Source organism: Manacus candei, unplaced genomic scaffold, assembly GCF_025592945.1.
Source record: "Manacus candei isolate 608988 ecotype Guabito, Panama unplaced genomic scaffold, ASM2559294v1 h1tg000005l, whole genome shotgun sequence".
Lineage (NCBI taxonomy): Eukaryota > Metazoa > Chordata > Aves > Passeriformes > Pipridae > Manacus > Manacus candei.
The window spans coordinates 9,849,572-9,874,327 of NW_026138053.1; the positions used below are offsets into that span (position 1 = coordinate 9,849,572).

Sequence of the window (24,756 nt, forward strand, 5' to 3'; positions counted from 1 at the left end):
GAATACTTTTAATGAAATCACGTTAACTACTTTACTTGGAAACAATTTCAAAAGGGAGAAGCAGCAAAGTCAAAGCCATTAGTTACAATTTTTCCTTTTTTATTTTTTTCATCAATTAATATTATTTTTTATAAATAAACCTTATCTAGATGGACAAACCTCTTGAGATATAGAAAAAGTACTGGTTTGTTTTGGTTCATGGTCTGTTTTGGTTCATGATTTGTTTTCCCTTTTGTAGCTCAGAGCTGTCCCTGGGAAATGTGTCCACGAGCTCTCTCCAGGGGACTGTGAGGATTGCTCAGTGTGAGTGCACTGAGGATGACACATGTGAGTGTCTTGTGCCCTCTCTGAGGCTCAACCACACCTACATCATGTGGCTGAAGGTGCTGGCTGGTGTGACACCTCTGTGGTCACCTTTGATGTCAGTCAAGCCCGTTGACATAGGTGAGTATGACCTATATTTTCAATTGTTCTTAATGGGCAACAGCAGCAGGATGTCTCTCCTGGAAAAGAAGGGCACAGACAGGACAGGAAAAGGCTTCCTGGGATTTCTCAGCTCCTAATGCCTGTCTGGGCTCCAGTACAAACCAAAGTGAGCAGAGGCCAGACAGTCAATGTACTTGTTATTTCTAATTCTTTCCTTTCTAATCAGGGCCTCTCTGTGTTTCATTGTGGGGCTGTGAGGGAGCTTTTCTGTCCATGTAGCTGAGGACTTAAAATCTGAGGGGAGAAAAAAGCTGCTCCAAAAGTTACTTAACAAATAACCCCACCTCTTTTCACAAGCAGCTTTGTCGTCCTGCTGCTTCCCTTCCTTATATGTTCAACACCATCATTGTCCAAGTTGGAAAACATTCCTCTGTGTTTGATCAAGTTAAACTGTACTGACAATGTGAATTTGATATGTGTTGCTGTCCAATATGCCCAGTTACTGCAGATTTGGATGAATTCCGTAAAGGCAAGGAGTCTGTCAGCTGTGGGGGGGAAAACTGAAGTTTTATAAACTTCTTATTAATTTAAAAGCTTATGAGTTTTATAAACTTCTTCCCAACTGATGTGCTTTGCAGACAGGATCAGTACAAAGTCTCTGGGTAAGCTAGTTTTGAAGAGGAGAGGTTGCATTTTTCATCTGCTGCTTTTAAATTATGCTACAGGAAAAAATTAAAAATTCAAACTTGAGTCTGCCAGTATTTAAAATGACATAATTAGTTAGTTCTGCTTAGTGAAGTATGTTTTAAAAATGCATAATATTAGTATATGTTCTGCCAAGATTCAGCTCAATTAAAATTATTTTGAATGTAAAACTATGAATGCTTGTGTAATGTTTATTTTTTTTGCTTATAGTAGAGCAGTGGCATCAGCAGAATAGAAATCATTATCTATGTTCAGAAAGTGTGATCTGATTCGTAAGAGTGTGATGTAAAAGCCTCTGACTTTGGTTTTCAGAGCTCTGCCTCCTCCCAAATCACTCCCTGCTGGGCTTCATGAATTTAATTGCTTTGAGATGGTTTATAAGTAATAATTAAATAAGATCTGACTTAGTGGAGTGAATTTATACTGAAAATAAGAACAGGTTTGTGGTGTAACTGAGTGAGATTCCAGTAATACTACTTATATGAGACACTCTAGAGAGCTGGAAACCCAGTGCAGGTGGAACTGGAAGGGAACACATCCCCACTGCCCAATGGGAATGTTTTGGAAATGTTTTCTCTTCGGTTTTGCACTTGCTGCTCACCCTGCAATGTTTTGTAAGAGCGAATCTCTGAATGGGGACAAGGCCAACCAAAAGACTGGTGATCTGTAAAGGTCTGAGAAACAGATAGAAGTAGGATCTGGGGTCCTTGCCTTTGTCTGGGGAAGTGGGACTACAATCTTAGTGATCATTCCCAATTGCCCATCCCTTCCCCTCTCCAGAGAGTTCTCTCCATCCTCGTGGGAAATTTCCAAACCCTCCATTTTACTTTGCCCTAAGGTAGCTCTCCTAGAGACCTTCTTTCAGAACCATAATCACTGTGGAAGGATGGGAATATTTAGAAAGTCCTTGTATACAGTCTTTGTATGAGGACATTATCTCCTGTCTTCTGAGGAGCAGATTGATTTGCTCAGCTCTCCCATCCCTTTCTTACCCATCCCATCTTTTCAGCCAGGCAGGCTGGTACTTGGTTGCTGGGAAGAGTCATGGCCCAAGGCAAAGAATTCATGTAGATTTAAGGCAAACACCAGGTGAAACAGCATTTTGTGATCACCAGCTATATAACAGTGCCAGGGCACGCTTTTTCAGTGATGCTACACATCATCAGTGTCACACAGCAGCTGTAGAGCAGCTTGTGAAAACTGAGTTTAAAGAGAAGGTGTGAGAGGGAGTTTTGGCTCAGTAAAACCCAGCAGTCACAGGCAATGAGGTTGGAGCTGAACTTATCAATGAATTTGTCTGCAGTAAAGCCTGAACCTCCTTTGAACCTGCATCTGGAAATGACAGAGGGAGGTCAGGTGAAGATGTGCTGGTCTGAGCCTGCACTGCTGCCATACCCTCTGCAGTACCAAGTGAGGATCTCTGCAAAGCCAGGGCACAGCACTTGGCAGGTGAGGCAGCTCCGTGCTCTTGGATTTCCCACGGTTTTCCCATGAAGCAACACAGATCAGGGGGCTCTCCCAGAGCCCAGGATTTCTCACAACCCTCCTTGTCTTTGAGTAGAAGCTCTGGTGGGTTGAGGAACATGACAGGTCTGGTGGAGCTGGGTGTGGCACATTGCCTTTCCCTCAGCTGGGAAAGCTGGACTTTACATCTGTAAAGAGCCATTACACAGGGATGAAAGGCCCATTTCCTGCTGGGTCTTACAACAAACTTCTATCTTTCTGTTTGGATGAAATCCTAGGTTCTGTGAAGTCTGAAGGCAAAGCCTTTTACTTTCAGCAACCCCCAAATTCTATGATACATGTGTGTATGTTTAATATTTATAGATTTTATTAGCGAGTTACCTTTTCTACCACACAACTGGCTCTGGAATAAAAAGCAGCCGTTAATTAGCAATCCATAATGAAATAACTTGTTTTCCACAGAGTTATGCAACTTCTACCAGAATCAAATTCACAGTAAATTTAAAGAAGAAAGCTTTTTTACCCAACTTGCTACCTAAAAACTACTCTCTAGACTAATTTGTGTCTTTCTCTTTTCCTGTTTCATTATACAACAATAATGGCTTGTGATAATCCAACAGATGGTTCAAGTTGCTCTGGAAGCCTCACTGGCCATTGACAATACCCTACTTGATTCCTCTTACTTGGTTCAGGTGAGGTGCAGGAATCACCAGGGTCTGGGGTTCTGGAGTGACTGGAGCACACCATATGATCTCAGTTTGGGAGGTAGGTCACGTGCAGTGAGTAGTCTTTTGGAACAGAACAGATGTCCCCGTTTGTTTGTTTTGTGGAATGAGTTTGAGGGTGTTATGGGCTGAAAAATCCTGTGGAAGCACTTTCTCCTTCTGCTCCTCTTTTGCCTGGCTTTGCCTGAGGCTCAGCTCTTTTCTCTGTGCCAGACTTGCATTAGGAGTTCTGGATAACATGTGCAGACTGCAGTGGCAGCTCGTGACACCTCCATGTCTGTGCCTTGCTCACCCAGCACCTGTTCAGACCCAGGAAAAGCTTTTTCCAAGAGGTTTTCCATTTCAAAAGACAGTTGGCAGTGCTGAATCTCTACTCGCTACAAGATTTCTTTTCTAATGCTTTCTCTCACTTTGTAGCTGAACTGAACACCCAGAACAGAACTCAGTGTACATTTAACAACCCATTTAGGTGTGTAATGCTATGCATAAATTGACTTTCTGATTTTTTTTTGTTGGATTTTTCCATGCTTTGCTTAGGATTAACTGGAGATGTTTTGGCCTGTGCTGTCACAAGAATCCTCTGAACCATTCCATGCCAGAACTAATGCTTTACCTGAGCCCTTACATGGACATCTCTTACTGTGGCTAAACATGTCATCTGTGTGCTTAAACCAAGTACTGAGGAAAGAATTAGACTTTTGAAATGGAGCTTTTTCCCAGGAAAACTGAAAATACACAGACCCTTAAGGCAAATAAACATGATACACAGGATGCCTGATTATAGGTCTAGAGGCCTAACTGGCCCTTAATGTTCTGGATTTACATTTATATAGATATAAATTTAAAAAAAAAAAGTGTGTGTATAGAACTATATAACTTTGAGAATTTTTTAGGGGTGAATACACATTTTCTCTCTCTCACATATGTATATACTCATAATTTTCAGAGGTTTATGAGTGTATCGAGAAATACAGATTTAAAAGAGGTGCAGTAGTTACTGATAGATTATTTTTTATTAATTCCATTTATGGGATATGTAATTCTATTAAAAATACATCTCATCAGCAGAATAATCCCAATGTGACAACCTGATGGCAGCAGAGGGGTTAATTTCTTCATGCAGGGTGTTCTGGTTTTTTACAGCTGACCAACCTCATGTTCTGATTTATATTTAACATGAAAATCCTTGACGGTGACGATATCCTAAGTGTGCTCTGCTTTCTGAGCAGGCCTGTATTTTGGGGAAATTCTACAAATCTCTGAAGTGGTTCCTCAGCTGTGGAAAGTAAACCTGACCTTTTAAGGATTTTCATGCTGGCTTTGAGATGATCTTTGGCAAACTGCTCCATTCCAGCAGGTGTTCAGCACCTGTACCTCCCCTGAGTCCCTGACTGATGGAGGCTCAGCTTACCCATCTTTACATCCTTGGGAAATTCAGTGTCTTTATGCCTGGGTGAATTTTTGTACTGCTGCCACCATTTGGTGTTAATTACACTGCTGAGATTGTAAAACAAGTTTTTGAGACTTTAATCTGCTGACTTCAGTAGGAGCAGGAGCAGCAACTCCTGGAAAGATTGGTTAATTTTCTTATGTTTCCCTTGTGCTGCTGTGTGTTGCTTCCACTGTACCCTCCAGTGATTTTCTGCTCATTTCACTCATGTTTGCCTGGGGATATTAAAGTTTATTTTTATCAGAATTTACAAACATCGGTTATGGAGAGAGACAGTCCAAGGGTAATTTCTGCTCCTCTGCATTGTAGTTGTTAACAGTGATTAAGAAGTTAGAAGTACAACTGGATGATGATGATAATGATAATAATAATGGTGATGATAATAATAATAATTGTAATTGCTATTTTCTAGCTTTTATGTTTTCTTTTTGTTCAATTTCTAATCTCAACAGCTTTTTTTCTCCTTTCTTCCCTTTTCTGCAGCTGAAGTCCTGTACTTCCCTCCTCAGATCCTGACCAGTGCTGGTTCTAATGTTTCATTTCACTGCATCTATAAAAACAAAAGCAAGATTGTAGAGCCCCAGGAGGTTGTTTGGTGGCTGAATTTAGCAGAAGAAATCCCAGCCAGTCTTTATACCCTTGTGAGCGATCGCGTAAGCAAAGTTACTCTTTTCAACTTGAAAGCAACCAAACCTAGAGGAAGTTTCTTCTATGACACATTGTACTGTTGTCACCAAAGTAGGGAATGTCATCCTAGATACGCTGAATTATATGTAGTAGGTAAGATTCCAGCTGGATTTTAAATTCTCCTTTTGGTGCATTTTAATAGTAAGGTCAGAATATTTCCATTTGAACTCCAATAGCTTTTATTGAGCATTGTTTTTTGTATAAGCCATTGTATCTTTATTAATAAGCTTTCAATGTGTTTTAATTAGATATGAATATTAATATCACCTGTGAAACAGATGGATACTTGACTAAAATGACTTGCAGTTGGTCTGCAGACCCAAACATGTTACTACTCCCTGGGAGTTCCTTGCAGTTAAGATACTACAGGTATGTAGAGCTTTTAATTCTCTCTTTGTGATAGGAAAGCATTGCTCAAAATATTATGCCAGCGAAGAATTCTGAATACATGCAATTAGAAAATTCCAGTTTCTGTAAGCTGGATTTCTTCCAGCTGGAACTCCAGAGGTATAACTGTGTGTGCAGAAGGGAACCATAGATACCTGAGTATGTAACATACATCTATTTACGTTTTTCAGCATTTTAAAAACTGTAGATGCACTTTGGGAGCCGACTCTCTTCAAGTAGTTTGCTTGGATCAGTTATAAAAATTATTCTGGTTGCTCATATTAACAAATTGTAAAGAAGTAAGGAAAAAGCCCATTCACAGAGTGTCTGAGCACTGGAGCAATGGCCTGGGGGGCTGTAGAATCTCTGTCCCTGGAGACTCTCACATCCTGACTGGATGGGGCCCTGGGCAACTCCATCTGTCTTTGAATTTAACCCTGCTCTGAGTTGGATGTAGGACCTGGGACCTCTTGAGGTCTCCATATAATCTTTGATTTTTCTATAATTCTGTTATCTTTTTTTCTATATGCAGACAGATAAAAATATAGGATGAAATAAATTCATTTCAGATGGAAAAAATCTTGCTTAGAGAATCAAATCTTAGTTCATGAAGTGGATATTGCATCTTTGACTACAGCAATTCATAGAATCCTAGAATCCCAGAATGGTTTGGGTTGGAAGGGACCTCAAAACTTGTCTCATTCCAACCCCCTGCCATGGGCAGGGATACCTTCCTCTAGACCAAGTTGCTCCAAGCCCAGTCCAACCTGGCCTTGAACACTTTCAGAGATGGGGAGTTCTCAGTTTTCCTGATGTTTTATTTTCAGATAGTTTAATTTTGTCTGTCTTTTAGACAGAGCAGGAGAACTGGGATGTTGTGTGCAGCAAACACATTATTGTTTGCAAAATACAAACCTGATTATGAAATCAGTGGTACCATCACCCTTATCTTCATTCATCTGCACAAATGTTGCTCCTGGTAGTGTTGTTTTACCATGAAACTAAAGAATCCCTTGGAGTTACTGATATATTGAGCTTGAGAGTTTCCTAGAACCACTTTAGTCTTTATATAAACAAGACAGACAGACAGACAACCCTTCCTGAGAGAAAAAAATCTCCAATCTTACTGCTCTGTTGGACTGGATATGCAGAAATTTTGGCAAACTGCTGAGGGCCTAATCCTTTGGAAAGCCAAACTGTCTTCTCTGTTGGAGATAGGCTGAAATTTTGAAGTATCCTGTACCAAGGTGAATATTTCACAGGGTTTTCTGGACTAAAGAAATAACTGGAATGCTTGAAATTTCAAGTGAAGGCTTTTCAGGTAGGATTAGTGACTGGCTGACTGCTAAGGTAGGTTTTGTTTAAACTGTCTTCACAACTATGAATATAATGAGTGTACTACTGGGTAGGGAGCTTGGAATAAAACCCATGCTGCTCTTGCCATGTTTTTTATTCCCACCTTTTCACTGTTCAGGTCTAGCTAAAAATGTTATTTTCTAGTAGGAGGTGATAATCTATACATTTGTTAGTGTTCCTGCTAGATCAAAGAGTGACTTTAAGACTGCTTGCAAATGCTTCCCAAATGCTAGTGCTTACTGTGATCCTTCTTTTTGTTCTTTTTTTTTTTGTTGTTGTTTGCTCATAGTAAGATCTGAAAGAGGAGAAAATAAAAAAAAAATCTTCTGAGTTACTGCTGCTGTTAGATTTTGCAGCTGAAATGCAGCCCTGCAGTGATGTGTGTGATGGTTTGGCTGCTGGAGTTTTGTTTTGCTTGGGTTGTTACTACATGTTCCTCTACAGTCAGTGCTGCCAACAGAAACAGCTCCGAAAGGATCATTCTGGGAGAACAGGGAATGCCAAGCTAAACCTCCAAAGCACAAGGCACTGCTTTAATCAGTATTAAACTGGACAGGAAGAGGAGAGATTCAACCAAGTGTAACTCTTGTGGTTCAGTTGAGTAACTAATACCCTCTCTGGCCCCTCTCACCACACCCTCTGAGCTGTGCACAAGCTGAGGAGAAATTTGAAAACTTTCCATTTCCAACAAGTTATCCAGGACCATTTTATCCAGAAGCCAGTCTCCTCTCTTCTGTTGCCAGATGTGATAACTGTATTTTAAAAGCAGCCTCCAGAACTGATATTTTATGGGATTTCCATCTCCTGGAGACCTCACTGTACATGTCTGACTGGTCTGTGTGGCAGCTTTCCCCTGATTTCCAGTTGGTATTTTGGAAGTCATTCCTGACTGGAGTGAATTCTTGGCAGGAGATCTGCCTTGCTGTGTTTATTGCTAACACCTCAAATCACATGATTGATGAGTTTATGGAGCTGCTCTTGCTGTACCTGTTTCTTCTTGTCAGTCTCCTATCAAAACATTCTGCACTGGGGAGAGCCTTCATGTCCTGCTTTTTCCAGGCAAAGAGCCAAAGCTTTGAGGAGTGACACTGCAGTGCTATTTAGCCATTTAGTGCAGATTCAAGATCTGCCCAAATAATCATCAACCCCCCCAGGATGGTTCCAGTGACACTATTTGTTTTAATTACCTCCAGACTTCTGTTTTGTTGTTGCCATGAGCAGCTTAGAATTGCAGTGTATCAACTGAATGTGGTTTTTTTTTTCTCTTTTAAGGAGCCAGATTTATTGTTCTGAGTTTCCAAGCCCATCTCCAGAATCAGAGGTGAAAGAATGCCATTTGCAGAAGAATCATTCCTACGAGTGCACATTTCAGCCTATTTTCCTTTTATCTGGATATACTCTGTGGATAGAGTTCAAGCACTTCCTAGGAACACTTGAATCCTCCCCAACCTGTGTCATTCCAGCAGATGTGGGTAGGTTGAGGTTCATGCACATCTCTCTTCGCTTGTGACTTTGGATTTCAGTCCTTAGATGGTATAGTTAAAGTTTTCCACAGCATTTAAAATAACTTAAAGAACATAAAAACTTTGATATTGTCTTGGATTACATGTTATTTCCATACATTTTGCTTGGCACAGGAGCAAATTGGAACTGCACCAAATACCTGTAAAATTAAACATCCAGTTTTGCATGTTTATTTTCCCTACACAAAATACAAATGTTATATTGAAAAAGGCAGCTCGTTTTTTAATTAGGTAATTTTTGGTTATCTAACTTTTCATACCTCATATGCCTTCAATTAGTTTCTATTTTGATAAGTAGGGCACTATATGTATTATTTACACAGTTATATATTTATTTAAGATCATGGGGACTGTTCATGCTCTTTCATACTTACGCAAAGTTTCTTTTGTGGCACACACAGCACTTAAATTTGTATAAACCAAGAGGCAGGAGCAGTGTTTGAGTGTTTTCAAAGACTCAAAAATGTGCAAATCACGATTTATAATCTGTTCTGTGACTCAGAGCATTCATTGGGTATTTTTTAGACACAAATGTGAACATCTTTAGCTGTTTGTCCCAGGGCAGGGATGAATGCTGAATGCCAGCACCAAAATAACCTGTTGTGCCTTAAATTAAAATGAAACACAAGGAAACGTGCCCATGGATTATGTGTTTGCAGCACAGTCCTGCTTTCCTTGGAATTGCAGAGGCCACAACATGTTACCTGCTACCCCCAGGATGAGGAAAAAGTAATGATTGGATTTAATGAGGAATGTCAGTGCAGATATTACAGCCATTTTTTTTCTCTTCCAATTTTCCAGTGAAGCCGCTTCCCCCTTCCAATATCAGAGCAGAACTCACCAGGAATGTGGGGCTGCTGAACGTGAGCTGGACAAACCCTGTGTTTACAAACAGTGATCTGAAATTCCAGATCCGGTATGCAGTGAACAGGGAAGAGATTCCATGGGAGGTACTGTCTTTTTTTGTCTGAATTGGAGCAGGAATCACTGCAGCGTTGTCATTTACTGTGTAGCTGCTTTTTGTGGAATATTTGGCATGGAAGAAATCAGAGGCATAAGCATTTGCAGTATCTAGCAAAGGAATATTACTGGTTATCTCACTTTCTCATTGGATTAATTTTCAGGGATTTTGACTCCGAGAGCTGCCTAAACAGACTTTTGCTCTTATTCTACATTTTTTTAACCTTCTGTCACAGCTCTGTGAAGTCTCAAACACCCCAAGCAGCTCAGCTGTGATAGAAGTTGAGCAGCTCTGTGTGGAGTACGTTGTCCAGGTGCGGTGCAGGGAGCTGGATGGATCCGGGTACTGGAGCGACTGGAGCAGACCAGCCCAAACACTTGTACAGGACATCAGAGGTCTGTGTCCTTCCAGGGGCACTTTGAGATCTGGGCCAGTGTTTTCCAGACTGAGGAGTGACACTGTTCTTCCAAACTGTCATTTTGCAGCTCCCTTGCAAGGCCCTGAATTTTGGAGAATCGTTACCGAAGATCCAGCAAGGAGGCAGAAGAACGTTACGCTCGTGTGGAAGGTGAGAGCAGCCACCATTTTGATCCAAAAAATGGCAAGAAATGCCAAAAAGGGAGTCTGACAACCACATGTTTCCCTGTGAGGCAAACTCAGGCAGTCATTGCTTATGGGACTCGGGATCTGCCTCTTGCTTGGCTAATCCTGGTGAATACTGGTTATACTACTGGGATGCAGTGGGAGATGGTTTTTCCTTCTTGACTTTTAAAGGCTGAGGCAGGACAGAGGAAAAAGTCCCTCAGTGCCTGCTCACTCCTGTTTGCCCATGTTGTGTGCAGTTGGCTGCTCTGGGTTTTGAACCCTAAAAAATGTGTGAAACAGTGAATTACTGTAGGAATCTAAAAGTTTGTCTTTCCTTGTTCTGGGAAGAGAGGGAATAAGTGTTAACTCTCTGAGAGGCACAGAAGGAATTAAGTCTTTACATGGACTCCAGTGCCTTGGCTAAAAGGACAGGAGCCAGGCTACAGAATATATATATATATTGGGTCATATTTTCTTAAAATTGGCACTGCCCAAATAACATTTGCTTTGGAAATGAGAGCCAGGGGAATGAATTAATGCCCATTTTTGCGACAGCCACTGATGAAGAACCACTCGTTGTGCAGCGTGAGCCGATACATCATAAAGCACCAGACACCAGGGAACATCTCCTGGGTGGAATATGTTGATCATGGCACCACCTGGTCTTTTCCATGGACTGAGCACACTCACACCATCACAGTTTTAGCCATGAATTCTATTGGAGTTTCTTCAGTTAATTTTAATTTAACTCTCTCACAGCAAATGAGCACAGGTAAGAACAGCCATTTTGGGAATCACAAGGAATCCTTGTGATGCTCTTTCTTTGTAATAAAATTCCCTCTGTTAGAATAAGAAATGTTTTATGGGGATACATTCAGGACCAAGAGAGCTATTTGAAAACTGAAATTTCCATTGTATGAAAATCCTAATGATCTTTGGGTTGGGAAAAGAGTTGTCTGTCACTGGGCTGACTTCCCTCCTAACAGAATATAAAGCAATTAGTCAAAGAAAAATGAAATCCTACTGTAGAACTAATCTTTCATCTACTTTGTCTTGGGAACACCCAACATTCCTGCTGGGGAATGTTTTGTTGTTTCCAAAATGAAATGTGGTTGTGTTTCTGGCTGCTCACCTGACGGGCTGCCAGGGTGCAGAGTTCTCAGAGGTTTGGCTTGACTTCCTGAGTAGCAATTCATGGATTTGACTGCACTCTGCTGTGTTTATTCCTGACAGTTCAGTATTGCTGATAATTTTTGGTTAAGGATAAATAAGGAGGTGCAAATGAGAATCGGGATATTTGATGTCTAAGAAATTTGATGTATTTAGCATCTGGGACTGGTTGGTGTTAACTGAGCTTAGAGAGAAACATCTCTGCTGATGTCAACTGAAGATCAGGCTTTATTAGGTAGGAGATAACTAAACAAGTGTTCAAGTGCTGAAATTTAGCAGTCCTGGATAGTTTATGGGATGTTGATCGTGGCTGTTCCCCCTGTTCCTCAGTGGATGCTGTGCGGTCGCTGAGCGCTTACCCCGTGAACAGCACCTGTGTCATTGTGGTCTGGACTCTCTCACCCCAAATCTATATGATAACATCCTTTGTTATTGAGTGGAAGAACCTTAACAAAGAAGAGGAGACAAAATGGGTGCGAGTTCCTCCAAATATGAGTAAATATTACATTTATGGTGAGTGTGCACTTGAAAATATACCGCATAATGTTATTTTGCTGAGCTTTTGGAGTCCTGTTTTTATTTCTGATGTCTTTCATGGTAAGGACCAATAGACAAATCTTTGATGATCATTAGAGGAGTGACTGTTTTAATAATCAGGTTAACAGAGTGAGGCTCAGGAGTGTGTTCATTTTGTGGCAATACAATAAAATTAGTTCTGGAATATTGAGTACAGAAGCTAATTAGTTTAGTATGTGCTTTTCATTTGCATTTTGGCTTTAACCTTAAAAGTTTTTACAGTAGATCCATGAAGATGTTAATTCCATGACAGAATAATGCTGGATTATCCAGGATGGATTAATAGTTTTAATCTTATGATATTAAAGTAGGGATCTATAAAGGATTATTTCCCTTATTGCCTTCTCTGGGTTGATCTGAACTCTGAACTGTGACCAGAGCCTCTGTGGAGGGAATTGTCTAAAAGTTGGATAATATTTTGGATTCAAATGTCTGATTTCCTCTTTCCAGATTACTTTATTCTGATTGAGAAGTACCAGTTCAGCCTGTACCCTGTGTTTGCTGGAGGAGTTGGCAGAGCCAGAGCAACAGATCAGTTTAGCAAAGGTGACTGACAGGATCTTTGTCCTTGTCTTTTATAAAATAGGAGCTTATAAAAGTGACCTTTACATGCAAAAGTCTCTGTCTTACCAGAAAAAAATATTGGTAATGAAGCAATTGTAATGTAACTACAAACAGACTTCAGTAGCTTTAATTTGAAAACTCTGTGGGATGAGTTCAGTGAGAAACTAAATTCCTATTTAAAATGATTCCTTCCTTTTTGTCTCTTTATTCTCAAGGGAAAGGTTTGTTGATTTGCAATGACACTGTTTATCAAGGCTTTTTTCCATTTAAGCAGTTGTTTCTATTGTGTTATTTCCCTATTGCAAACTATTTGTTCACAGACAAATTATTTTTCTGCATTATTATCTGAACTCCTTTATTTCCAGGTGGATTTGAAAATGAGAATAATGGCAGCCTCTCCGTGGTTCTACCAATAGTTATTTCAACCTCTGTTTTGTTGCTGGGAGTGTTGCTGGTTTCACACCAAAGGTATGTTTTTTGTTGTCATCTAAAAGTCCCAGGTGGTGCAGCTTCACTGGTCCCAGTCTGCTGAACTGGTTTCACAGAATCCCAGACTGGTTTGGGTTGGGAGGAATATTAAAGCTCATCCAGTTCCACCCCCTACCATGGGCAGGGACACCTTACACTATCCCAGGTTGCTCCAAGCCCCATCCAGCCTGGCCTTGGACACTTCCAGGGATGGGGCAGACACAGCTTCTCTGGGTAGCCTGTGCCAGGGCCTCACCACCCTCACAGGGGAGAATTCCTTCCCACTATCCCATCTAACCCTGCCCTCTGGCAGTGGGAAGCCATTTCCCCTTGTCCCATCCCTCCAGGCCTTTGCCCAAAGTCTCTCTCCAGCTCTCTTGGAGCCCCTTCAGGCATTGGTGGGTTGGGGTCATCCAGCACAGACTGTCTGTACCTTTGATAATTTGCAAAACTGCCACCTGGTATGTCACTTCTTTATATTTTGCATTAAATTTCAGCCATCTATAATATCTAAAATGAATGTTTCATGGTCATAGTGCTCTGGATAAATAAAATTGCAGAGATTCCTTTTCTGTACAGTACAGCCCCTATGACGTACCAACTCCAGCATTTACCTGACATTTCAGAATGAAGAAGCTGCTTTGGGAGGATGTTCCAAACCCCAAGAATTGCTCGTGGGCACAAGGAGTTAATTTTCAGCAGGTGTGTATTTCCCTGGTGATGCTGCTTCCCCCAGCCCAGGGATTCTGGCTGCTGTGAGTTCAGGACTGGGCTCTACCTGTGGGTAAGGCCAGACCCTGCCTAACTTCTGAAGGAAGAACTTGGAGCCTCTGGAGTCAGCAATACAGAGAGCTGAGAGCTGGAAAAGTGCCAGGACCAGACCCCAAGAGCTCTTTTGAATGTTTAAATTTTACAGCAATTAGTGAATCAGTTGTAGAATCCCGTGGGTGTAACGTTTATGCACCTTAGTTTGTATCAGCAAACAAAGTTTCTCCTGGTCCCAGAGTATCATCACCGAGACAATAATCCAAATTTAGGTCTGGTAATTCCAAAAGAGCATCTTGGGGCCATGCTTGAGCTTCCCTGTGGGTTTGGATCTAGTTCCATCTGGTCAGCAAAGTCTAGGAGCTGGTGACCTGAGGCTGACTTTTCTCCTGAGTTTTATGGAGCTCCTTTGCCTGTTGTTTAATGCAGTTTGCACCTAGCTCACACCATACATGCATCTGGAAATCCAGCTGCGTCCTGGCTGATACTCCAGAGGATTCCATTTCCCAAGACACTGGATTATGCATTGTATTTGATAAATATCTGACAGGCTTTAATGAGTGATGTGTCAGAGCTGACAGATGGTGGCCTTTGCCACACAACACCCCTGGTCCTTGGATGTGGTGGGTTTAATCTCTGTAGGCAACTCTATCTGTGTTTGCTGTGGTGCCCAGAGAGCAGATCCCGGGGGCTGGGATGAGGGAAGGGATATAAACATCTGTGTTCAGGATAAACCACCTGCCTCAGGCGAGCAGGTGTATGAGGGGGACACAAGGTTTTTTGGTTGTCCAAAATCTTCCTGTTAATTTTGGTGATGGACTTGTGTGGGACAAGTACTGAAGTCACAAGAAATCAGTCCTGTCACGTGAGGGCCAAGGCAACACTGATAGTGAGTTTGGAGTGACTGGAAGCCCAAGATACATGAGTTGTACCCTCTTTGCTATAATTGCACACTCCTCTGAGTATTTTGACATGTTCCTCATTGTTTTGGCAGCTTCCCTGCTGTAAAACATGGTTTGTTGATGTACATAAAACCTGGTTTAGTCTGTTTTGTCCTGAATTCATTAGAAATACATGTTTTTCAAGTGAGTTTTCCTTTGTAGCTCTCCGAGTGCTGGTGTTGCTGTCAGTTCATCCTGCTGTACACACACCTGTATTAAGTAGTAGTAAATCCTATATTTCTCTGAAGTAAAGGTGTTTCTCTTCACCCAAAACATAGAGCTGCTACTTAGATGGAGGTGTTCCAAAAATACTGTGGACAGGCTGAATTTGACCCTGAATAATACAATCCTAGCAAGGAAAGTTACTTCACCTGCCATATAAATTATTAAATCTGCTGAGGAAATATATTGTAGAGGATTTTCAACTATATGATCTTGAAAAACAATGTGGGAACTTGATGTGGCAAAACTCCAGGGTCCTCAGAGTGCCCTGGGAATGCACTCAGGTGTTTGGATTTGTGATCCAAAAAATCAGTATCTTGATACTGCAATAAAACTTTTAAGCAAGAGATGAGCATTAAAATATCTCTTTTTCTTCCAGCCTGAAACTTTTGAGCATCTTTTTACCAAGCACCCTGAAGCCACCTCATTTGAACCTCTCCTAGATGCAGAGATAGTGCTGGAAGACATCAGTGTCACCAAAGCCTTGGAAAAAGAAGACACACAAGATTTTTTAGGAATTGCTTCCACATTTCCAAACCCCCAAGACTCTGAACGTGACTCTGCTTGCTCGAGCAGCCACTTCAACAGCAGCAGCTCCTCCCAGAGCTCCCAGGAGGTGCAGGGCAGTGGAGGAATTGACCTCAAATATGCGACTGTTGTCGGCAACTCCCGATCCGATGGGCTTTGCGAGTGGAAAATGAATCCAAGGAGTTGTTTTGATCGATGCTTCTTAGCAGAAGATTCCACGGTTTCAGGTGCCTTCTCCAGTAGCACTTGGGAGGTGGGAAGTGGAGTGTTTCTGGTGTTCCCTGGCTCACTGGGCAGGCAGCCCAGCAAGACCCTGTCCCTTATCTCTTCAGAGGGATTTTCAGAGCCTTCCGACCACGACGATGCTTTCACGGACAGTCTTGAGCGGAGCCTGTGTTACCTTGGGATAACACCATTGGAAAAAAGAGAAAACGGTATTTTTCTAACAGAAAGTTCTGAGATGCTGTGTCAGTTCCATACAGGGAATCTGCTCACAGACACGGGAGTTCTTCAGCACACACCAAGGGATGTCCATGGGTTTATCCAAAGTAGCCTCAAGCCCAAAGCCATGGTGCCATATGTGCCACAGTTTGGGATGGCTGCTGCCAAGGGAAAGGAGGCCACAGAGAAAAACTCTGCTGTCATCACACCATAATTTGAGACTACTAGTGGTTTTTTAGGTGTTGATGCATTCCCCTGCTTTTCCCTCTCCTGACTTCCTCCAGGAGCTCTCCTCTCTTGGAGCTGGGTTCTGTATTTAAGTGCCAGGATTTAAGTAGGAAAAAATTCCATTCCTTGACCTAATTTTCAAATGTGAGACCTTCCTTTAGAGATCTGATTGTCCAAGTTACCTCAGGTACCATGTTACCTATTGCTGGTGCCTGTTAGAGGTGTTACATCTGACAACTCCAGTGAAGAATTGGACTTGAAATCAGATTGGGTGCTGTAGACATTGAGGTGAGAGGCTTTGGGAGATTCCCAGACACTCCTCAAGGGCTCAGAAGGATTCAACACCATCCACCAAATGAACCCAATGCCTTTCTTGTACAGTCACTGACTGTCCTTTTGTCTTGGTGTGGGTTCCATCCAGTTCTGTAGCCTTGGGCTTCTCTCCATTTCTTGTTGTCCAACAGTTTTCCCCAGGGGAGAGCACGTGTATTGGCAGCACAGACCCATGCACACATCTTCTCTCTGTTTAGGAGTGAAGTGTCTCCTCAAACTGCATTCAAAGAGCTTGTTCTGGTTTTAGGGTTCACCTGGGGACCCCAAGGATGAGGGAGCAAGGAGTGACCTTATATGTAGACTGAAATATTTATATGGGAGGTGGTTTTGGGGGGGGGGAAGCTTGAATGTGTCATTTCACTGGGAATGACTTGTGACACCAAGTTGAGCTGGATGTGGTTGGAAGGAAGGGATCAAGCAGTGAAAGGCTCAGGGAAGCCTCAAGAAGAGGAAGAGAATAAAAATTCTCAAGTTTCCATTAATTGTGGGTGTTACCTGGATAAACTGATGTTTGGAAGTTAAATATCCACACTTTTGTTGTTGAACACGAGATTCCAGTACAAATGGTACTACCATAAAACTGACATCTCTCCCAACCACTTTCCTAAGATTCTGCAGTAGAAAAGACAGGAATTTGATCCAAGGACCCTGTATTTTTGATCTTGTGCGAGCTAACCTGTCTGTATGGACTTGGAGAAGTCAGTTTGCCTCCACAACCCTGCTCCACTCAGCCAGAAATCTCCAGGTGGGAGAAAAATCAGGTCTTGGAGAAGTCAGTTCGCCTCCACAGCCCTACTCCAGTCAGTGGGAAAGCTCCAGGTGGGAGGAAAATCAGGTCTTGCATTCTGGCTGTATTTTCTGGGATAACCAGGTAAAAAAGCCCATACCTATTTGCAAGCCAAATCTGTTGGTTTTGTTTTTTTTTACTTCATAGTTGGTAAATATTTTTGTACATGTGCCTTTTCAGAGAACTATTTTGAGGAGCTAAGAAGGATGAATTTGTTGTTTATTCCAAAGCTAAATCTCTGTTAAACTCAACAGAGGCAAAACCAAAAGTGCAAAACCCAGCGACAATAGTAAAAACCAAAGCAAGTGTGAATTTAAGACCAGCTTAACACAAAACCCAGCTGCTGGTTTTTTTGGACAAGCTGCTGACCTGGCTCTTGTGGGCTGCTTTGTTTCTGATGTTGACTGTGATGCAGATCTGATGTTCTGGTTTCAAAAATATTGTGTGTGCTGAGGGATTAAAAGATGTTTTCTGTTGAGGACCCCAAAACTCGCTTTCACTGTGATTGGAGGCTGTGGGACAAACCTGCAGGTTCCTGCAGCATTCCAGGGGTAAAGCTGTGACAAGCACTGAGGGAAATACTGACTTAGGATTTATCTGAGAGAAGGAATTCCCTCCTGCCGGCATGGGAACTTGATGTGGCACAACTCCAGGGTCCTGGGAATGGGCTCAGCTGTTGGATTCTGCCTCTCCAGGGGGTTTGTCCACCAGATCCAACATCCCCTGGAGTGTGAAGATGTGGGAGGTGAGTGTCCAGAAAAATAATTTAGCTGTGTTTGAAGATCTTCTTTCTCAAGACATGAAAAGCTCACGTTGATTTTAGCGCACTCAGTCCTTACCCAGTAACTCTGTAAGGACAAGAGTAGCATTAACCGTGGGAAGGATCAGCTGGGGGAACTAGGGAAGGCTTTCCTGGGAATGTGGGAAAATGCAGGAGTTAACCTTCTGTCCCTGTCATGCAGGACTGTGCCTCCAGCTGTGCTCAGGAATTGCTCTGTTAGGAGAAAAGCATGGGGTCTTCCCTCGATGGATGGTGGTATCAGCACTTTTGGGAGTCCAGCCTGTCCTCCCACTGCTATCCCACGTTTTTTCCAAATGGCCAGACCAAGTGTTGCTCCTCAGGAAAAGAAATTCATCTGCTCTACAGAAATCCTGCTGTGGATGTCAGAAATACAGCAAATGTGAGCTGGTCTCTTCTGCTTCAGCAAAAAGAGATTTTCAGTGTAATTACTGTAGAACCAAGTGACAGAATCCCTTCCTGGGGTTCCTGGTCGTGCAGGTGAACCCAGGTCCTGACCCACAGCTGAGGCCACAGCTGTACCAGTTTATCCCATAAATAATTCCTGAAACTGCTTCTCAGTCTGGCATTTTCATCCGGATCAAACGGACATTCGATCCCTCTCTTTACCTCTCTCTGCTCACATATAAAGCCAAAATCTGCATATTCTGAACCCACCATCTGCTGCGTCTGCCTTGCCCTGGCTCCAGTTACAGCTTCAGCTCCAGCCACTCTTGCAGGCAGCAGCTGCCTTTGGGAGAGGAAATTAGGAGCTGGGACAAGTTATCTTGTTATTTTCCACCATTATTTTTCCCCCTCAACTTCAGGTCAGTTTATTTGTGTAAGACAGCTGAGTCCTTCCCGTGCTGTGGTGGATCACAGAGGTTTGTTCCATGTTTCCAGCCAGCTCCTTCTGCCACGATGCAGCCACTACATGTGTTTGAGGCAGGAGCAAAATATCGTGGGAGAGACGGAGATGGGAAGGTGCAGTGCCTGGGCAAAGGTGGTTTTGGAAGGTAAGGTGATTTTTGTTGTAGTCAGAATAGAAGCTCTCACTCATTTCAAAACAACTGTCCATGGGGCCCAGGGGACAGAGGAAGGAGCTGAAAGGAGCTCTGTAGCAGGAGCTGTCCTTGAAACTGGAGTGGAACAGAGCCGGGAGTTAGTGCTCACTGCCTCTTGGCAGGAGACCTGGGAAGTCCCTGCCAAGAAACAGGGAGAAAGTAGGGAACAGGGTCATGCTGGGATCTGCATCAGAGGAACAGGGTTCCTGGGGACAAAATGGGTTTCAGCTGATGCCCTTCACCTTCACCCCTGATCTGATGGGGTCTCCTCTGTCAGTGGGTGAGCAGGTGTTTGCCTGTCACAGTGAGCCATCACCTGGTGTGGGAGCCAGTCCTGCCCCAGGGTTTCCCACTGGAAAACTCGCTCATCAACATGTTTTTTTTTTATTTGGGAAAACCCTTAGAGTTATACTTTATAGGGCTGGACCTGAGGAGCCCAGAGCTGCTGCCTGAGACACATTTTTCTCCGCTGTCTCTGGAAGTGTGAGATCCTATTGTCCTGCAGTGCCCCACACTGTGCAACTGGGCACAGGGAGAGCTCAGAGGATCAGGGGCAGGTGTCTCTGCTTTTGCTTGGCTGGATGATCTTAAGGGTCTTTTCCAACTGAAATGACTCTGGAATTCTCTGATCTGGCTCATTTGTTGCACACACACCTGGTCCTGCTGTGTCCATGTGTGCAGGTGCAGCAGTAACTGATGGAAGAGAAGATTTCCTGCCCAAATCCTCCTCCATTGGTGCTGCTGGCACAGCACGAACCGCATGGAGTCGGCTCCGGGCTTGGCATTTCCCTCCTGGATTTGAGTGGGATACTCCTGTGCTCAGACTCTGCAAGGTCTCCCTGTTATTTGGAGTGAGCTGAGGCATTGCTGTGAGCAGCTCCTGCTGCCCACAGTCAGTTCAGGGACTGAAATGGCAACACAAAGCCTTTGAGTGCCCTGAAAAGCCACCAAGTCCCACGGGATGGGTTGTCCTACCTCCCCTTCCCTGCTCCTGGGGAAGGACCCCCCATGTCCCCACTCTTTAATCATCCCTCTAGGCACTGCAGAGCCTGGGGGACAGGCCAGGCATGGCCACCTCTGCCCTGGGAAGTGTGAAGGATCAATGGATCACTTATTTTGGGACACATGAGGAAAAGTCCTGTGATGCAAATAGGCTTTGCAGCTGGACACTGGATGGGGAGAGAGATCAGTGGAGGTGAGCAGTGAACACATGGCAAGTTGAGGTTTTTTCCAAGGAATACTCAGGTGGGTTGGTGTGGGCTGGTGGGGGTTTTTTTTGGTGTTTATTTAAATAAACACAGAAGTAAGAAAATTACCCCTTAGATATTTTTGTTTTATAGCCACCATCTCCATGACACCTCTATGAGCAAGGCCTGAAATCCTCACCTGCCTCCCCACTGCATCACCCACTGCTGGGCTCACCCTTACCAGCTCCTGGGGAACCTGCTTGGAACTGGGAAGCCAATGGGGATGGGGAGGCAGGAACAGGACACACTCCTTTTGTGTGTCCTTCTATAAAAAAAACCCTGATCAAACTCAGAAATTAATGTGCTGGGGGAAGAGTATTAATTTTTGGAAACTGCTAAGGTTGTCTGTAATAAATACTTCAGTATGATGCACTTCTAGAGGGAGTTTCTATAGTTATTTGAATACATATATGCAAATATTATGATACTCAAATATTATTTAAGTAATAATATAATATACAAACCAGTTGCTTTTATTATCCCACTTTATTATAATTTTACTGCAGTGAACCACCACTACCACTAACGAGTTATCCCTGCTTCTCTCTGGGACACAGGGACTCACTTGCTGTTGCTCTCCATTAACTCTCAGTGTGCCTCCTCAGTCAGGGTTTTATGATAATAACACAAAACTGCTTTTATACAAGGGAGTTGGAACTAGATGACCTTTAAGGTCCCTTCCAACCCAGGATTCCATAATTTTAAAGCATGGAAGTGAGTGATACATCCTTCAAGTCATTACCCTGTGATTTTGCTGTGGATGTTCCACATTATGTGTTCTCTGTTGCAGAAAAGATAATTAAAATGCAGGTTTCTGGTAGGAATTTCTGCAAGAGGAAGGATCCCGTTCTTCCAGTCCTCCTTCTGCTGGGAAAGCAATAGGAATTACTTTTATCAAGGTTTGAATTAAGTCCATAGGCCGTGGCGTGCATCCAGATTTTTCCAACATGCCGCAGTCAAACTCTGGGATTTCAGTGCTGACCCAGTGCCCAGATGCTGCAGTTGACAAGGACATGGTGGCAGCACTGTGGCTCTCACAGCAGAGCTCTGCAGTGCTGGCACCCAGCCCCAGCAACACCAAAAGGACCAAAAAATAGCTGCCTTTCAAGAAGAGCCAAATTGGAAAGACACAGAATCCTTGTGGATGGAAAACCAGGAGGTTTTGGCAGGTGCCATTCTGTTCACTAATGATTCCAAACAAAAGAAAAGGGAATTGTCTGTGTGAGACTCTAATTAATTACTACCCATCAGGAGCTGCTTATGCAAGAGCTGTCATCAGCAAAGCAGGGCCAGGCACTGAGAGGCTCTCCCTAGGAGAGCTGAAAATCAGTCTTGATGGCTTCTGAAATAATGCAGCGTCCTGCTGGGAGGGAATGAATGGAAAAACAAATTATGAAGAGAGATGGAGGAAAGGAGATCCTGGGGGGGCTTTGAATGTGGATGGAAAGACGTGGCCAGCGAGGTCTCTGGGCTGTGTGGGGCCTGTGTGTGATAAAGGTCATGACAGTGCCCACCTCTGCAGTTCATATCCAGTTAGAGGGTCTTGTTTGGCCTTTCTCACTGCCAATGAAGTGCAGCCCCCCTCTTTCCATAGTCCTGGATGGGCCCTTTCTGGATGCAAATGAAGCTCATTTGCTATCACTGAAAATTACTTCAAAAGCATCCATTTGTGCCTTCAAAGCCGAGAGGAGCATTAAGAACAGGTAACAAGCACAGAACTGCCTCGTGCTACTTCTACAAAACTGTTTCTCAGCAGAGAAACTCATTTCCATATGGCACCAGCTGTGTCACTTGGCAAAGGAGAAGGAGCGACCTGGGCTGGTGGAAGGTGTCCCTGCCCAGGGAACGGGGGTGGAACTGATGGGCTTTAAGGTCTTTTCCAACCCAAACCAGTCTGGGATTCTATAATTCAATGAATGGACAGGGTTGGAAAACCAAGGACTAGAGTCCCTGTTAGTTCTCTCAAATCCAAGCTGGCAAAGCACATACACAGGTGGGCAGGAGACCCAGTGCAGGCTGTAAGGAAGCACTCAGAGACTTATTTCAAGCTTCAACTGATGACTAAAGAGCTGGGCTGGAAGAGCCTGGCACTGAAAGGATTATTTAGTCTTGTGGCTGCCTAATGTCAAAAGAGACCTGCTGCTGTTTGCATGAACAGCTTGTCATTCCTCTGCTCCAGCTGGGTGGGCATGAAAACACCAGCTGAGGGGCTGCTGCCTCAGTGGGGACCAACCTACTCCTCAGCACTGGGACCCTGAGGGACCTGTGAGGGGCTCAGCCCTGATCCCTGTTTCTGCACCAGGTACCTTCCCACACACCCTGGAAATTCTTTCTGGCCTGGAGCAGGGGCAGAGAGAGCTGCAGAGAGGTTTCTTCCAACAGCTCTTCCTGTTGGGTTTCTTTTTGGGTCTTCCTTGGGTTTCTTTGTTGGGTTTCTTTTTGTTTTCAATCCACAGGATTTTGAAATGCTCTCTGAAAGTACAGACAATGTTTTATTTGCTGCTTTGTCTTGTAATGGTGCTGGTGAAGATTCTGGGGCACCAGGAGTGGCTGAGGGAGCTGGGGGGGCTCAGCCCTGAGAAAAGGAGGCTCAGGGGGGACCTTCTGACTCTCTACAATTCCTTGACAGGAGGGTGAAGCCAAGTAGGGGTTGGGCTCTGCTCCCAGGGAACGAGGGACAAGGGGAAACTGCCTCAAGTCACACCAGGGGAGGTTCAGGTTGGATATTGGGAAAATTCCTTCCCATAAAGTGTTGTCCAACCGTAGCACAGCCACCCAGGGCAGAGAGTCCCCATCCCTGGAGGGATTTAAAAACTACGTGGATGTGTCTCTTGGGGACATGGTTTAATGGTGTCCTTGGCAGTGCTTGGAAATGGTTGGACTCGATGGTCTCAGAGGGTTTTTCTAAGCTTAAGTATTCCATGATCTGTAATATTGTAACTATGGGTCCTTTATTCTCTTTTCCTCATCAGTTGGATATGAAAATAGACATTGAATTAGCAGGGGGTGGAACACGATGAGCTTTAAGATCCCTGACAGCCCAAACCATTCCAAGATTCTATTCCATGTAGAATTCAAGCTTTAATGTCATGACTCAATTCCTTTTGTCTGTTACGTGTATTACTTGAGTTCGGATCACTTTATTAGATGAAACTTCAGCTGATTCCTTCATAAAATACCAGGACCTTTGCTGTTATGCAAGACAAGAACTGGAAAATATTGTTAGTGGCTGTTTTTTCACAGACTCTATCAACATCTAGACACAGACCCTCCTACGGTTTTATAAACTGGGCTGGGTACAACACTCGAGTTCCAGGCTGGCAGCCAGAGAGTCCTCACTGCCAGCAGGAGAATATTCACCAGCAGCTCCCTCTGCAAGTGTCAGCTGGGACCCCCAGCACCACCTTAATCCTCTCAGGGATTGAGATCTTCCCAAAGAGCTCAGGGGAATGAATCAGCTCCGTGTCTGCCAGTCTTGTGGCTGAGGAGGAGGAAGAGGAGTGAAGTGCTTGTACTGATCCAAGGCTGTGGGGAAGCTGCAAATTGACATAAGCTTTTTCCTTCCTCAATTCTTTGCCTGGAAAAACCCACTTATCTTGTCTTCCCTGATAAAATCAACACCTGATCCTTTCTGGGCACCTTTTGGGCCTGCCATGAAAGCTGTGGAACCCTGAGCTGAATCAGTGGAACGTCCACCTTTTCCAGAGCAGGGCACAAAACAATCCACCTTCCTGGTGGTATTTTTTCTGCTCTGTTGCATGTATTTTCCAGGACATCCAGCACTTCCCAGCTATGTCTGCGATGATCCCCATGGCTAAGGATTCTCCTAATGCCCTTCCTCCCTCTTAGAACCCAACCTGTAGAGAAAATTGGGAATCTGAGATCGCAGGAAGTGCTGTAATTCTGCACGGTTGTCTTTAACCAAAATATTCTGGTTTCCAAACTTATTTCAGAAGGACTAGTCATCCATGTAGTAATCCTTATTGGCTTAGGACTATGATAAAACCTTTCATGCCACCACTGCTTCCCATCTCCAGTCATCCTGACGGCTGCAAGCTTCACCTCCATGCTGGTTTAGGAATGAGGAATTCCGGTGGTTGCATTCTGTCCTTGGCATTACTTTAGGGCTGCAGGGGAGTGCCTGTATTTAAAAGCTGCACAGCATTTTAGAAGATATTAAAATTAATAAATTGAGCTTCAGTGGTTTCCTAAGCTTTCCCTTTTCCCAGGTAAAGCTGGTTGGTCTTTGTTAGGGAAGCCAGTCTGTAGGCTGCCTGGATTGCTGTATTTATCCATTTACATGCATGATTTGGGAATCCACAGCAACCTCCTCATCCTGAGGAGAGATGAGAGTGAACAGCCTTATTAGCAGCCT

General features: G+C 43.6%; 1 protein-coding gene across 6 annotated transcripts in view; it reads left to right on the forward strand.

Annotated features, from left to right (window-relative positions):
- Window positions 1-21,445, forward strand: part of LEPR (leptin receptor) — a 46,816-nt gene extending 25,371 nt beyond the window's left edge. For 4 of the 6 annotated variants that reach the window (XM_051797894.1, XM_051797888.1, XM_051797900.1 and 1 more), the window contains 15 exons: window positions 239-444; window positions 2,435-2,580; window positions 3,216-3,360; window positions 5,254-5,550; window positions 5,706-5,826; window positions 8,473-8,672; window positions 9,525-9,673; window positions 9,920-10,079; window positions 10,170-10,252; window positions 10,825-11,041; window positions 11,770-11,952; window positions 12,466-12,561; window positions 12,945-13,047; window positions 13,674-13,749; window positions 15,355-18,237. In XM_051797894.1, coding sequence (XP_051653854.1) covers window positions 239-444; window positions 2,435-2,580; window positions 3,216-3,360; window positions 5,254-5,550; window positions 5,706-5,826; window positions 8,473-8,672; window positions 9,525-9,673; window positions 9,920-10,079; window positions 10,170-10,252; window positions 10,825-11,041; window positions 11,770-11,952; window positions 12,466-12,561; window positions 12,945-13,047; window positions 13,674-13,749; window positions 15,355-16,158 — 2,986 coding nt within the window. In that variant the 3' untranslated portion in view covers window positions 16,159-18,237. Of the gene's footprint in view, window positions 1-238; window positions 445-2,434; window positions 2,581-3,215; window positions 3,361-5,253; window positions 5,551-5,705; window positions 5,827-8,472; window positions 8,673-9,524; window positions 9,674-9,919; window positions 10,080-10,169; window positions 10,253-10,824; window positions 11,042-11,769; window positions 11,953-12,465; window positions 12,562-12,944; window positions 13,048-13,626; window positions 13,750-15,354; window positions 18,238-21,171 lie in introns of those variants that run through there. The other 2 variants (XR_007906322.1, XR_007906336.1) reach the window with 2 other exon arrangements.
- Window positions 21,446-24,756: the final 3,311 nt, after the last annotated feature.